The 15,614-nt window shown below is 41.9% G+C and overlaps 1 protein-coding gene across 1 annotated transcript in view; it reads left to right on the forward strand.

The window, feature by feature from the left end:
* LOC134745958 (unconventional myosin ID) overlaps window positions 1–15,614 on the forward strand; it is an 86,457-nt gene that overhangs the window by 59,108 nt on the left and 11,735 nt on the right. The window contains exons 5-13 of the mRNA XM_063680107.1: window positions 2,968–3,165; window positions 3,306–3,545; window positions 4,727–4,877; window positions 6,156–6,313; window positions 6,731–6,852; window positions 7,395–7,545; window positions 8,302–8,448; window positions 10,467–10,693; window positions 12,067–12,216. Coding sequence (XP_063536177.1) covers window positions 2,968–3,165; window positions 3,306–3,545; window positions 4,727–4,877; window positions 6,156–6,313; window positions 6,731–6,852; window positions 7,395–7,545; window positions 8,302–8,448; window positions 10,467–10,693; window positions 12,067–12,216 — 1,544 coding nt within the window. The remainder of the gene's footprint in view (window positions 1–2,967; window positions 3,166–3,305; window positions 3,546–4,726; window positions 4,878–6,155; window positions 6,314–6,730; window positions 6,853–7,394; window positions 7,546–8,301; window positions 8,449–10,466; window positions 10,694–12,066; window positions 12,217–15,614) is intronic.

The following is a 15,614-nucleotide window of genomic DNA, read 5'->3' on the forward strand; positions in this document are numbered from 1 at the left end:
CTGTGTATATAAACAAAAATTGGAACCTCGGAATAAAATAAAGGGAATTAATTGCAAGTTGGTTTGTCAACAAGATGCATTCACTTCAAACTTTTATAACTAAGAATATCACTACATATTTTAGAAACTTTACTCAAACTAACACACCTTTATTCTGTGGGACGGAGGCCCCGACTTGAGAATATGAGCAGGATGGATGTTCATGGAAGTCTTCGCCTGAAATTGTTAAATGTAATATTTAATCTCTATTAAGATCCAGTATCTCTAATGAGGGATAGCAGGAACACATCATCATCATCATCAAGATTCAGTATGAACAAAACTTTTCTCTTATGTATAAAAATTAGAACCATGGCTCGTTGATTGAATATATGCATAGCATTGCTGAACAGTACTTAAGACATACACAAAAAAAAACTACTAAACAAATTAAATTTAAATATTTTTTTTAGAAACAGAAATCGAGTTGAGTTTTAAGATAAATTAATTAAGTACATATATTGTCACCTAGTACAATATACACATATTTGCATAAATAAATACATAATTATATAGGAACATAAAAAACACCCATGACTGGGTAACATCTGTGTTCATCACACAAATAAATGCCCTACTCTATAAACAATATTAAAAGTGGGCAGTTGTTTTTCCCATGGTTAAAATACCATGCACTCATTTGCATAATTTGTAGCATTACTCTATATAAACAATATTAAAAAATCGGCAGTTATGTATTTCCCATGGTAAAAATACCATGCAGACATTTGCATAATTGTAAGCATACTCTACAAACAACATTAGAAGTGGGCAGTTATGTTTTTCCCATGGTAAAATAAAAAGACCACTCAGACTGACTGACTGAGATGAAATTGTAAATATCAATTGAACTTAAAAAAATGTACCTAGCTATACTTTTTGTACCTACACAGTTTGAACAATAAATGTTTCTGATTTCTTATGTTAATAAAATTCACAGTAATATTTATTGTCTATGTATAAGATACTAGCTTATGCCCGCTACCTCGTCTACATGGGATGATGAATATCACAATGATGAATGGTGAAAACTATCCCATGTCCTTCCTCAGGCCTCAAAATATCTCCATACCAAATTTTATATAAATTAGATAGACCAGTCACTTTCAATTCATAGTTATTTTCGCATTTATAAGTAATATAATAGTAGGGATAAATAAGACTTGCTAACATCATTTGTAAGTGATAAAACATACCTGGCCTTCCAATGACAAGGGTTGGTTCCATTGTGTCTTCCTCATCATCTTGGTCTTTAAAATAATTGTGGTCACTCAGAGCATGTCGGACTGGAACAACATTACAATTAGGTAGATAAAAAAATATAATCACAAAATTATCCTGACAAAAAGAAATGCCATGTGTTTTCAATATCCTAATAAGAAAGTATACAGTGATGGGATTCCCCAAACAAAATAAATATTATGTATTTTTGTATTGATGTATGGTAAATAAGCATGAACTATAAACAAAAATTAGTTATGCCAAGAATATAAGTCGCGTGGTACTTAATTAATATTTATTTACGTAGTTATAATAAATGTGTGTACTCACCGGTTCCAACTGCTGCAAGGGGTTCACCGTGTGTTATTTCATCATCCGTAAATAGGCAAGGATACGAAAACCGAAGCCTTTTGCCTTCAAACTTGTCAAACTGATGTTTGTCGAAATGTTTTTCACACACGCGTTTCCTGAGCAGTTGCTCTTTTGACAGACCCAGAAGAAGAGGATTCGTAGGCACAAGGAAAGACATCCACAAATTCCTAAGCATATCCTTCTTAGGAAATGCAAAAAGTCGATTTGTCTCATTTGTTGCATTGCAACCACCAACACAACACTTTAGTCTCATGATTTATTATTGCACAAACGATACCGCAGCACAATTATAAAGTATTGTTCCGAACAGCAAAGGAGAATTTGGATATTTAGGATCTCAACTCGGCAAAAAAGCGAGGAAATACACTAAACACCAGCGTACTCGACTTTGAAATTCGGCACAGTAAAGTCCTCAAAACTTTTCAAATGTATAATGGCGGCCAAATGGCGGCTGTCAAGGTAGGGCATAGGTGGGGGCTGGGGTGGCGGAGCGAGGGGAGACGCGATGGTAGCGCTGCAGCAGCCGTTTTGGGAGTTGAACTGTCAGGGCCCTGATACTGACCGTACAGGCGTACAAGTTGAACAACAAAATATTGTCATGATTACGAATACCAACCGCACGTGCGACACAATGCAGTCGCCGCTGCAGTTATGCACGAATAGCTGCAGTGATGCAGTCCCCTAACTGCGGTTTCCGTACTACACAATGAAACATTGTACTGCGTGTAGTGCCAGGATGCTTGCGAATTCTGTATAAATAGCAGCAGAGAAAATTATTGAAAAGAATATCCAAGTACAGTGAACTGCAGAGATAACTGACCCCCCTGCAAACAAGCTTCTATGCGGGGGTTGGTGGAGGGGGGGCAGTTATCTATAGCTGTATATAGAATTGAATTGAATTGTACAACTTAAAATAAAGAAAAAGATAGAAATTCACCGCCTCAAGTGGAAGTCGAACTCACAGAGCTCTATGACGCCCATCAAGAGCTGTACCAAGTACCAACTAAGCTACCGAGTATTCCATTCCAGCAGCGGAAAATATTTCCAATTAATCCCTACTACTATTTCCAATTAATAGTCTTACAAACGTGCTACGTGACCTTACCTTACGTGCCCAACTGTGCCTAAATTCTATATATTAAAGCAGTACATATATTAAGTATTATCAATCTTTACATATTCAATTATTAAACCTGGTACCTAGTGAATGGTGGGTTACTCTTGTGACCATATATTTCTGTACAAATTACATACAAAATATTTCAGCTTATGTCTATATTTATCGTATTTCGAGTTGTTAATACAATAATAATAATTTATTACATTTTCTTCCAGTTACTGAGCACAAACAATCCGCACACGAAAAAGTTCGGCCTAACGACGAACGCGCAATACAAGATCTTGGGCAGCGAGCGAGCAACATCACAAGATTCTAAGCTTTATTCTCTAACGAATAGCGCCTGTAATGCCTTGGGATTCGCGCAGTCCGTGCTAGATGACATTTGGAGTATCGTCGCTGGAGTTATCTTGTTGGTAAGCGCATTCTGAACCCTATTTGTATCAAATTAAAGTTTAGTTTCCTCTGTTGACGTACGTAGTAACGGTCCGTTCTCGACGATATTTGGAACTGATGCTCCAAGAATGAATTTCTACGTGTCTTTTTTATTTTCCAGGGCGAGCTAACATTCACAGAAACACAAGACGGCCAGTTAAAGATCGGTGGTCCAGTTAAACAGTGCGTGGCCGCTCTGGGGGTCACAGAAGAAGGGCTCCGCGGGGCCATGGTGGGCCGCGTGTTGTCCGCCGGCGGAGACCTTGTCTCCAAGGAGCATTCGCTCAGCGACGCTAATTATACTAGATTGGCGCTCGCTAAGGCGGCTTATGATCGTCTTTTCACATGGATTGTCCAGCAGGTGGGTCATGGTGGGGGGCAAAAACCTCTGTAGGTTTAATTTCAGTTCCTTTGAACTGATAACCCATTATGTGCCTTCCACGAGTGCAGCTCTACGGTTGGGTCGGTTGTTCATTACGGCGTGGCGTCTTTTGTCAACATTTGAGAACCAGAATTACTAATAATGTACGGAACCGTACAGCGTCATATGCATCAGCTAATAAAATCGAGGGCAAGATTTTTTTCGATTTTAGTCGCAAAAATGTAAAATTAATAGATTTAGTCGCTGAAATTGTACACCTTTTGATACGCAATAGAAATAACAAGTACTGGTTTCTATTAGCACGCCTGCTCATCTTGCCGTTTTACAGATAATTTTTTTGAAAACAGACTCACTAAATTAGTAATGATTTTTTTTTCTGATGGACGTTTAGGTAAACGCGCGTAAAGCACTGATTTTTCGGTCTTACACATCATATCCTGTGACATATCCTTTTTTACAGACTACATTTTTATTATTATGACTTTGAAGAAGTGTAAATGAAAGTTAGACGAAATCAATTTTCTCCAGCAATTACTTCAAAACAAGTGACAATTTCTCTGAAAATCAACTTAACTTCAACGTAATTTTGATATTTAAACAATCTACAACATTTGTTGAAAGTGTTCTTAACTTCTTATACATCAGTTTGTATAATTTACCACCATATACCACCATACCATACCCACCATACCATACCATATTAAATAAATGATTATGATTATATTTTTTGATGTATTTTTAAAAACTGCCCCTTCTCTTCATATATTACCGGTGACGCACGCTCGCGACCTCATTATTAAAAGGCAAGATGAGAAGACGTGCTAATACAAACAAATACTTGTTATTTAGATATTACGTGACAAAACGTGTATAATTTCAAAGACTAAATCTATCAATTTTACATTTTTGCTCCAAAATCGTTAACGGGCTCTTAATTAACATATATTGTACAACCAATACTTAATTACTTACTCCCCTGGCGCAGCGACCCAAAGTATGTCTTGGCCTCCAATACGACTGCTCGCCGCCGATCCCGTTCCTGTGCTGTGTATATAGTGTGTGTGCTGTGTGTGTACAACCAATAACTCGTTGCTAATAAGATACTCCAATACTTCTAAATCTAGACCTACATTTTTAGTAATACAGTGTATCGTTCACAGATCAACAGAGCGATCGAGGTCCCAGCCGGCACTTACAAGAACACGCTGATCGGAGTACTGGATATCTACGGCTTCGAGATCTTCGACACCAACAGTTTCGAGCAGTTCTGCATCAACTACTGTAACGAGAAGCTACAACAACTCTTCATTGGTCAGTTAATATTACCACAAAATATATAATAGTAGTAGGTACAGAAGATTCACTTTAGCAAAACGCGACTACTACGCGCAAGGCGGCGCAAGCGCGTGCAGGCGTCCGTTCCATAACGGTGTGCGGCAATTACTATGGCCATAGAGTAACTTATACTAGAGCGGTACTGTCATAGTAAACTTTGTAACCCCAGTAAATTCACTGCCATCTGTCGACACACTTTAAAACTAAAAATGAATATTTATAAAAATACGATAAAATGTATTTAAATATGGATAAATGATTTTTTTTATTTGCATTAATTATTTTTTTGATTTTGACCCATGTTCTTTCACTGATATGCATTAAAATTGTTAAATAACAAACGAAACCGTCAACGCCATCTATACGACAGTAGGCCAAAGCTAGTAGCGCCCTCTGAACGAGAATCAAATTTTCTTGATTTTCGAGGCACGTTTTTTCCTTAGACTGTATCCATCTATTACGGAGTTATATCTATCTTTGCTATGGCTAAACCTCAAAATTGAGGTCTGATATTACTGAAAAGGTATAAGAAAACACAGCTAAACAGTACTAGTTAATAATGTCGTTTATTCTTTACGTAACAAAGACGCAAAAGAAGAATGTGCTGTCTTGGGTATAATATCCCCGGCGTTACAAGCGTCTATAAGGATTTGCCACACTGGATGCGTTCTGCGGGCAGCGGTCAGGTCAAACTTCAACTTCAAAGGTTGCTGTCAATGTTGTTCATACATAATGTGGGTTTGACCTCACCGCTGACCGCAGAACGCATCCAGTGTGGCAAATCCTTAAAGTCTTTCGGAGCCGTACTGCGTCTTATATAAATTCAGTAGCCAAAGCTTAGTTTTTATGGCTACTATCGCGGTCACAGGTCATAAATTCGATCTTACGCTTTCTTTTCGCGAGCCGGACTGGAAATACTCGCTAATTTGGGCTAGCCTGCAGGCTGCAGTTTGTGGGCACCTGGTCAAAAACGTCCAGTGCCAGCCTGGTACTTTAGTTAGTTAGTTATGCTGGGCATTTTCCGCAAATCGACATCCAATGTGCCTATTTTGCGTGAAACGAGGTAGCGCTACTCTAACCACCCCAGCTCCTCCACGAAGCCTAGCAAAGTCTTCAGGTTGCTAGTTGCCTCTTTTAGTGTGCATGGATTACCTAGGTATTTGTTCCTATACACTTCTACCTGTTTCCTGGTACCTGTTCAGCCTGGTACCTATAGTGTTTACCATTGTTTGATATCGTATGGTTATCTTTCAGAACTGGTGCTAAAACAGGAGCAAGAAGAATACGCCCGTGAGGGTATCCAGTGGACTCCGATCCAGTACTTCAACAACAGAGTCATTTGCGAGCTGGTGGATGCACCTCACCAGGGCATCATCTCCGTCATGGACGAAGCCTGTCTTAATCCTACTAAGGTTGGTTTATGTATTTTTTAACTGTTTAAATTTTTTAACACAAGGAGGATGTTTTCGGTTCCGGTTTTTGTAGGGTTCCGTACCCAAAGGGTAAAAACGGGACCCTATTACTAAGACTCCGCTGTCCGTCTGTCTATCACCAGGCTGTATCTCATAAACCGTGATAGCTAGACAGTTGAAATTTTCACAGATGATGTATTTCTGTTGCCGCTACAACAACAAATACTAAAAAGTACGGAACCCTCTGTGGGCGAGTCCGACTCGCACTTGTCCGGTTTTTTTATTATTAATATGTCTCCCGATTTCTCGTCAGTTGGATCGCTTTTATATTTAAGTATGCCCTTAAATATAAATTCAAAGGTAAAATTTCTTACCTATTTTTTCTTACCTGTGTTTTTTGTTTTGTTTTCCGTGCAGATTTCCGATACACAATTATTAGAGGCACTCGACAAACGGCTGGGCTCACACAAACATTACACGTCGAGGCAGCTCGCTCCCACAGATAAAAAACTTAAACACGGAGTTGACTTTAGAATCACGTAAGTTTCCAATTTGATACTGCTCTCTCCCTTTTGTCATTATCATTAGTGAGGAACAATCTTCAGGCTTCGAGGTATTTAAATAAGAATTTTTATTCGTTGTTGACTTGAAAGCCACGTTTATAGTGCACGGCGCGTCGTCGTGAACCTGGTCGCAAATGCAAGAAGGTTTAAAGGAAGAAGGAAGGAAGGAATGGGGTTATGTACCCGTTTTATTTAAATTTCTGTACTTAACATTAAATAATTTCACGGTTTAGACTGACTTGTTTTAGTCACTCGCGCGACATGTTTCGGAGAGCCTAGGTCTCCTTTCTCAAGCACTAATAGTGCGAGCAGCGTTCACGACGACCGTGTATTGCGTACTGCCGCGCGCCGAGAAAGCCGGTTAGGGGAGGTCTTCCGCTATCGTTGTAGGCGGGCGGGCGGGTTATTTAATGTTAGTATTGTAATGTTAGTCTCACAACAGTTTAAATTCGATTTCTGTACTTATTTATTTTATGCAGTGAAAACTAGAGCTAAAATAGTTTTTCTTAATTTTCTAGACATTATGCGGGCGATGTGACGTATGCCATCACAGGTTTTATGGACAAGAACAAGGATTCCCTGTGGCAGGATCTGAAGCGGTTGCTACATTCATCTTCAAATGCTTCGCTCGCTGACATGTGGCCGGAAGGCGGCGCTCACATACAAAAGGTAAGTTATTGACTGTAGAAGACATGTATATTCTAATAAAATGTGTATATTTCGCTGTATGTTTTGTTTTCAATAGATTGTCGATCGGCAATTCATAACCACAACTGGCCGATAAAGTTCTATATAGCTTTGGCATGTACGTTGGCTGTCAAATTGAAAGCATTTGTACAATGATTTTTTGATGGTAAATAAAGGAATCAACTGGTTACGCAGACCCAATGTCTTCTACCAGTTTTATTACCGTCGTCGCGGTACTGATCCCAAACAAATATTTTTTCACCTCAGCAGCTCCAACAAGCCTACTTTCGTCACTCCCTGGAGTGGGGAAAGTGCGACTCCTCACTCCAAAGAGTGAAACAAAGTAGCTTTTTAATGTAGTGAAGGCCATGAACTGCCACTTCATACTTCTATTACAATTTTTTTTTTGTTTCTGTATTATTCGGTGTCGTTCGAAATACATTTTAACCTTTAATATGTTCTCACTACTGAGGTTAAAAATTATATGTGCAACACGAGAGCAAAGTTATTTTACATCTCATGTTTTTGAGTCCCTCGCTACGCTCAAGACGTTAACTAAGAATCACTTGCTTCGCTCGTGATTCAATTATAGAATCTTTCGCTTTCTCGGGACAAAAAAAAAACACTCTCAAGAAAAACTAACTTTCCTCTCTTGTTGCACAAATAACTATTGTTGGGCACTGGAGACCTCGGTCACATTTTCTTTCGTATAATTATAAATCTATTTCGGTGTTTCAGACATCAAAGCGGCCTCCATCCGCAGCAACTCTGTTCCGCAACTCGATGGCAGCACTAGTAACGGGTCTGCAGAGTAAGGAACCTTTCTACGTGCGCTGCGTCAAACCTAACCCCATACAGTCGCCTAATGCCTGGGACGAGCAGCTGGTAAATACGATATGCTATTTGTTGTTTTGTGTAGCCTGATTTATGTATATGTCGTGGATAATTGGGGGCGTGGTGCGTGGTGGCCTATAGCGGTGGCGGTAGTGGGCGCAGTACATCGATGTATGCCTACACAGCTAAATAGTATACTACCACTGCTACCAGTGTATGAAATAATACTACGGACTCATCAACCTAGTGCCTACTATACTTTCGTACTGAATGATAAAATAACTAGTCACTCTAGCAACGGAAATCGATTTAATTTAAAATAAAAGAATTACAATTAAACGTTCAAATCTTTATTTAAGTAGGTGGGCATATTACAATGCGATTATGAACGTCAAACAAAGCTATTCCGGTTCCAACCGTACACCTCTTGACCCGAGAAGATTTAACCCTATATGGGACCGGCAACAAACTCGGCGGGACATATCTTTTCAAAACAACACTTATTTTCTAATTTTTACAATAGTAAACCTCTAATGACTCATAAGAAATCAAATTAACACTCGGGATAAAACACTTAGCTAAATGATTAAATAATGTTGGAATCTATAAGCTTTCAAAATAATCCTTCAGGTATAAGCCTTCAGGAACGTAGTGAGTTTAGGCACGAGGTTGGTTAACGTCCGATATCTAGCACGGTCCGATCGAGAATGAATGCGGTAGCCACATCGCTTCCGCCAAAGTGAATGTAGGTCAACTTACTTGACCAGTTACCAACAAAACTGCCAACTCGTACCTAACTTCACGCAAGCTAAACCACTTGACGTTCCGAAGCCTGTACCTAATCTTATTTCAACAAGAATGCCAATAGATGGCGTTACTCTACATAAATCGATAAATTACATTATCAACTAAGTAATACATAGCAACACTTTGCTAATCGATTGTATACAGGCGTCTAAAACTGAAATGTAACGCTGCAATGTGTCCTTCTGGAGTCTCGCTCCGACATATATATACATTCAAACGTACGTTGTGGAACGTGGGGGTAATTTGCAAATGAGGTCTTTAAACACTCGAACTTGCAATATTCTTACCCCCGGGAGTTACACACATTGTTTTTCATCACACTTGCGAAGAAAAAACTAAATTTTAAACGAAATTATTCGGTGAAATTTCAAACATTCGTCTGCCATTTTGAAATTTTTTGGCAGTTTAGGCATCGAGGGCGCAGACCCATCGGCATTCAGCCACAATTGAAAATTGTGTTAAAATATTTTAAACTACTATTAATCAAATATACGCGAAATTAAATTAAATTCAATATACGCGATATAATCCGTTTTCATAGTTTTATTTCATGAGTAACTATCGCGGTAACCGAAGACAATATTACTATTAATCAAATTAAATATTTTTAAACATAAACAAAAATATTAAGTTATTAACGTCAGTATTTTATATGTAAAACTCATTTATACCTAGTTAATTCATGTGAATAAGTATCATAATTTAAAATAAAGCTATAACTTACGAGTGAGTTATAGCTTTTTTTTTCACAATCCATAACTCACGCGGGAACAATATAGGGCTTTGTACTTCAGTACACATGCATGAAATAAGATCTTTTTCGAGCAAGTGTGATGAAAATATAAATGCGTTGGTTGTTTTTGTAAATTTGTGTATGCGAATAGATTTGTCTATCAGTGATTTATCTATTTTCATTGCGCGCTGGCCGTGAACCTTTCCTTAGCACTCTTAAGCGGGATTTACATTACAAAATGTGAAATTAATGCCGTGACAGTAGTTTTACCAACACTTTCACGTGTAATTTAATAATCGCACAAACTATCGTGAGACATATTTCAAAATATTTAGATCAGTACGGTTTTAACTCACTATTATTTTCTGATCTAAATATTTTGTAATTTAAAACCTTCGTAATGCATGCATTACGAAAGTTATGCACCCTGAGTTATGCGGCCTTATCTATCACCGAACGCATCCACTCACGTCAGCGCCATCTCACCTGCGCCTGCGCATACACTAAAGTAACTTGTTGCTTTGGGCAGGTCCGTCACCAAGTAGCGTACCTCGGGCTGGTGGAGAACGTGCGCGTGCGCCGCGCCGGGTTCGCGTCTCGCCAGCGCTACGACCGCTTCCTCAAGCGGTACAAGATGCTGTCGCAGTACACGTGGCCCAACTTCCGGGGCTCCGGCGACAAGGATGCCGTCATGGTGCTGCTCAAGGATCTGCAGGTCAACGATGTGCAGTATGGACATACGAAGCTCTTCATCAGGTTACTACATAAACACATGTATTCTGCTTCCGTTATTGTTAAAGACATGTATTCAGCTTCCGTTATTGTTAAAGACATGTATTCAGCTTCCGTTATTGTTAAAGACATGTATTCTGCTTCCGTTATTGTTAAGGACATGTATTCAGCTTCCGTTATTGTTAAGGACATGTATTCAGCTTCCGTTATTGTTAAGGACATGTATTCAGCTTCCGTTATTGTTAAAGACATGTATTCTGCTTCCGTTATTGTTAAGGACATGTATTCAGCTTCCGTTATTGTTAAGGACATGTATTCAGCTTCCGTTATTGTTAAAGACATGTATTCTGCTTCCGTTATTGTTAAGGACATGTATTCAGCTTCCGTTATTGTTAAGGACATGTATTCAGCTTCCGTTATTGTTAAGGACATGTATTCAGCTTCCGTTATTGTTAAAGACATGTATTCTGCTTCCGTTATTGTTAAGGACATGTATTCTGCTTCCGTTATTGTTAAGGACATGTATTCAGCTTCCGTTATTGTTAAAGACATGTATTCTGCTTCCGTTATTGTTAAGGACATGTATTCAGCTTCCGTTATTGTTAAGGACATGTATTCAGCTTCCGTTATTGTTAAGGACATGTATTCAGCTTCCGTTGTCGGTAATGCAACAATTATTCGGTTCGAAGGACCATGTTTGAGAGATGATGAAAAAATGTAGAAAAAAATGGTTTGCAGGTTTATACTTTAAATTCGTTTTGTACACATATTTAACGGGTTTACTGTGATTACATTTCATTACTTTACCTTAATCCCGAGTATCCCGATGTATCTGCTGGGTTGCACCAGCTGTGGTCACGGAAGACACACCAAAAGTATGGTCCGCAACAAGTGGCGGTAGTTATATTAAATAATATTAAATATTATAGGACATTCTTACACACATTGACAAAGTCCCAAAGAAAGCTCAGGAATGCTTGGGGTGTGGGTACTCAGGCAATGATAAATATAATAAAAAAATACTTAAATACATAGAAAACACCCATGACTCGGGAACAAATATCTGTGCTCATCACACAAATAATTGCCCTTACCGGGATTCGAACCTTGACAGACAGGGTCACTACCCACTAAGCCAGACCGGTCGTCGAAATAGAATGGTTGTTTACTCTAAATATCTGGGAGACCGAACTTTGCTCGGAAAACATATAAAAACTCAAAAATGCGTGTTTTTTCCTAATTAGATCGATTTTTCGTCCCCATATAGCAAATTTCATCGAAATCGTTAGAGCCGTTTCCGAGATCCCCGAAATATACAAATATATACAGACAGATATATACAAGAATTCCTCGTTTCAATGTATAAGATAATGAAACCTACAATGTTTAATTGGCAGGAGCGCGAAAACCCTGCACAGTTTAGAAGCTGCACGCGCCGCACTCATCCCGTCCATCGTCGTGCTCCTGCAGAAGCTGTGGCGAGGCACGCTGGCGCGCATGCGCTACAAGAAGATGAAGGCGGCGCTCACCATATACAATGCCTGGAAGTTAGTATACATCATAGAGTAACTTATACTAAAACCCTGCACAGTTTAGAAGCTGCACGCGCCGCACTCATCCCGTCCATCGTCGTGCTCCTGCAGAAGCTGTGGCGAGGCACGCTGGCGCGCATGCGCTACAAGAAGATGAAGGCGGCGCTCACCATATACAATGCCTGGAAGTTAGTATACATCATAGAGTAACTTATACTAAAACCCTGCACAGTTTAGAAGCTGCACGCGCCGCACTCATCCCGTCCATCGTCGTGCTCCTGCAGAAGCTGTGGCGAGGCACGCTGGCGCGCATGCGCTACAAGAAGATGAAGGCGGCGCTCACCATATACAATGCCTGGAAGTTAGTATACATCATAGAGTAACTTATACTAAAACCCTGCACAGTTTAGAAGCTGCACGCGCCGCACTCATCCCGTCCATCGTCGTGCTCCTGCAGAAGCTGTGGCGAGGCACGCTGGCGCGCATGCGCTACAAGAAGATGAAGGCGGCGCTCACCATATACAATGCCTGGAAGTTAGTATACATCATAGAGTAACTTATACTAAAACCCTGCACAGTTTAGAAGCTGCACGCGCCGCACTCATCCCGTCCATCGTCGTGCTCCTGCAGAAGCTGTGGCGAGGCACGCTGGCGCGCATGCGCTACAAGAAGATGAAGGCGGCGCTCACCATATACAATGCCTGGAAGTTAGTATACATCATAGAGTAACTTATACTAAAACCCTGCACAGTTTAGAAGCTGCACGCGCCGCACTCATCCCGTCCATCGTCGTGCTCCTGCAGAAGCTGTGGCGAGGCACGCTGGCGCGCATGCGCTACAAGAAGATGAAGGCGGCGCTCACCATATACAATGCCTGGAAGTTAGTATACATCATAGAGTAACTTATACTAAAACCCTGCACAGTTTAGAAGCTGCACGCGCCGCACTCATCCCGTCCATCGTCGTGCTCCTGCAGAAGCTGTGGCGAGGCACGCTGGCGCGCATGCGCTACAAGAAGATGAAGGCGGCGCTCACCATATACAATGCCTGGAAGTTAGTATACATCATAGAGTAACTTATACTAAAACCCTGCACAGTTTAGAAGCTGCACGCGCCGCACTCATCCCGTCCATCGTCGTGCTCCTGCAGAAGCTGTGGCGAGGCACGCTGGCGCGCATGCGCTACAAGAAGATGAAGGCGGCGCTCACCATATACAATGCCTGGAAGTTAGTATACATCATAGAGTAACTTATACTAAAACCCTGCACAGTTTAGAAGCTGCACGCGCCGCACTCATCCCGTCCATCGTCGTGCTCCTGCAGAAGCTGTGGCGAGGCACGCTGGCGCGCATGCGCTACAAGAAGATGAAGGCGGCGCTCACCATATACAATGCCTGGAAGTTAGTATACATCATAGAGTAACTTATACTAAAACCCTGCACAGTTTAGAAGCTGCACGCGCCGCACTCATCCCGTCCATCGTCGTGCTCCTGCAGAAGCTGTGGCGAGGCACGCTGGCGCGCATGCGCTACAAGAAGATGAAGGCGGCGCTCACCATATACAATGCCTGGAAGTTAGTATACATCATAGAGTAACTTATACTAAAACCCTGCACAGTTTAGAAGCTGCACGCGCCGCACTCATCCCGTCCATCGTCGTGCTCCTGCAGAAGCTGTGGCGAGGCACGCTGGCGCGCATGCGCTACAAGAAGATGAAGGCGGCGCTCACCATATACAATGCCTGGAAGTTAGTATACATCATAGAGTAACTTATACTAAAACCCTGCACAGTTTAGAAGCTGCACGCGCCGCACTCATCCCGTCCATCGTCGTGCTCCTGCAGAAGCTGTGGCGAGGCACGCTGGCGCGCATGCGCTACAAGAAGATGAAGGCGGCGCTCACCATATACAATGCCTGGAAGTTAGTATACATCATAGAGTAACTTATACTAAAACCCTGCACAGTTTAGAAGCTGCACGCGCCGCACTCATCCCGTCCATCGTCGTACTCCTGCAGAAGCTGTGGCGAGGCACGCTGGCGCGCATGCGCTACAAGAAGATGAAGGCGGCGCTCACCATATACAATGCCTGGAAGTTAGTATACATCATAGAGTAACTTATACTAAAACCCTGCACAGTTTAGAAGCTGCACGCGCCGCACTCATCCCGTCCATCGTCGTGCTCCTGCAGAAGCTGTGGCGAGGCACGCTGGCGCGCATGCGCTACAAGAAGATGAAGGCGGCGCTCACCATATACAATGCCTGGAAGTTAGTATACATCATAGAGTAACTTATACTAAAACCCTGCACAGTTTAGAAGCTGCACGCGCCGCACTCATCCCGTCCATCGTCGTGCTCCTGCAGAAGCTGTGGCGAGGCACGCTGGCGCGCATGCGCTACAAGAAGATGAAGGCGGCGCTCACCATATACAATGCCTGGAAGTTAGTATACATCATAGAGTAACTTATACTAAAACCCTGCACAGTTTAGAAGCTGCACGCGCCGCACTCATCCCGTCCATCGTCGTGCTCCTGCAGAAGCTGTGGCGAGGCACGCTGGCGCGCATGCGCTACAAGAAGATGAAGGCGGCGCTCACCATATACAATGCCTGGAAGTTAGTATACATCATAGAGTAACTTATACTAAAACCCTGCACAGTTTAGAAGCTGCACGCGCCGCACTCATCCCGTCCATCGTCGTGCTCCTGCAGAAGCTGTGGCGAGGCACGCTGGCGCGCATGCGCTACAAGAAGATGAAGGCGGCGCTCACCATATACAATGCCTGGAAGTTAGTATACATCATAGAGTAACTTATACTAAAACCCTGCACAGTTTAGAAGCTGCACGCGCCGCACTCATCCCGTCCATCGTCGTGCTCCTGCAGAAGCTGTGGCGAGGCACGCTGGCGCGCATGCGCTACAAGAAGATGAAGGCGGCGCTCACCATATACAATGCCTGGAAGTTAGTATACATCATAGAGTAACTTATACTAAAACCCTGCACAGTTTAGAAGCTGCACGCGCCGCACTCATCCCGTCCATCGTCGTGCTCCTGCAGAAGCTGTGGCGAGGCACGCTGGCGCGCATGCGCTACAAGAAGATGAAGGCGGCGCTCACCATATACAATGCCTGGAAGTTAGTATACATCATAGAGTAACTTATACTAAAACCCTGCACAGTTTAGAAGCTGCACGCGCCGCACTCATCCCGTCCATCGTCGTGCTCCTGCAGAAGCTGTGGCGAGGCACGCTGGCGCGCATGCGCTACAAGAAGATGAAGGCGGCGCTCACCATATACAATGCCTGGAAGTTAGTATACATATATAGCTTGACTGAGCAAAAGCATAGTATAAACAGGGCAATAGTTATTTGTTATACAAGGGTGCAAAGTTGTATTTTACCCGCGAGTGTAGAATTGAA

The sequence above is a fragment of the Cydia strobilella genome, chromosome 12 (genome assembly GCF_947568885.1).
Source record: "Cydia strobilella chromosome 12, ilCydStro3.1, whole genome shotgun sequence".
Classification (NCBI taxonomy): domain Eukaryota; kingdom Metazoa; phylum Arthropoda; class Insecta; order Lepidoptera; family Tortricidae; genus Cydia; species Cydia strobilella.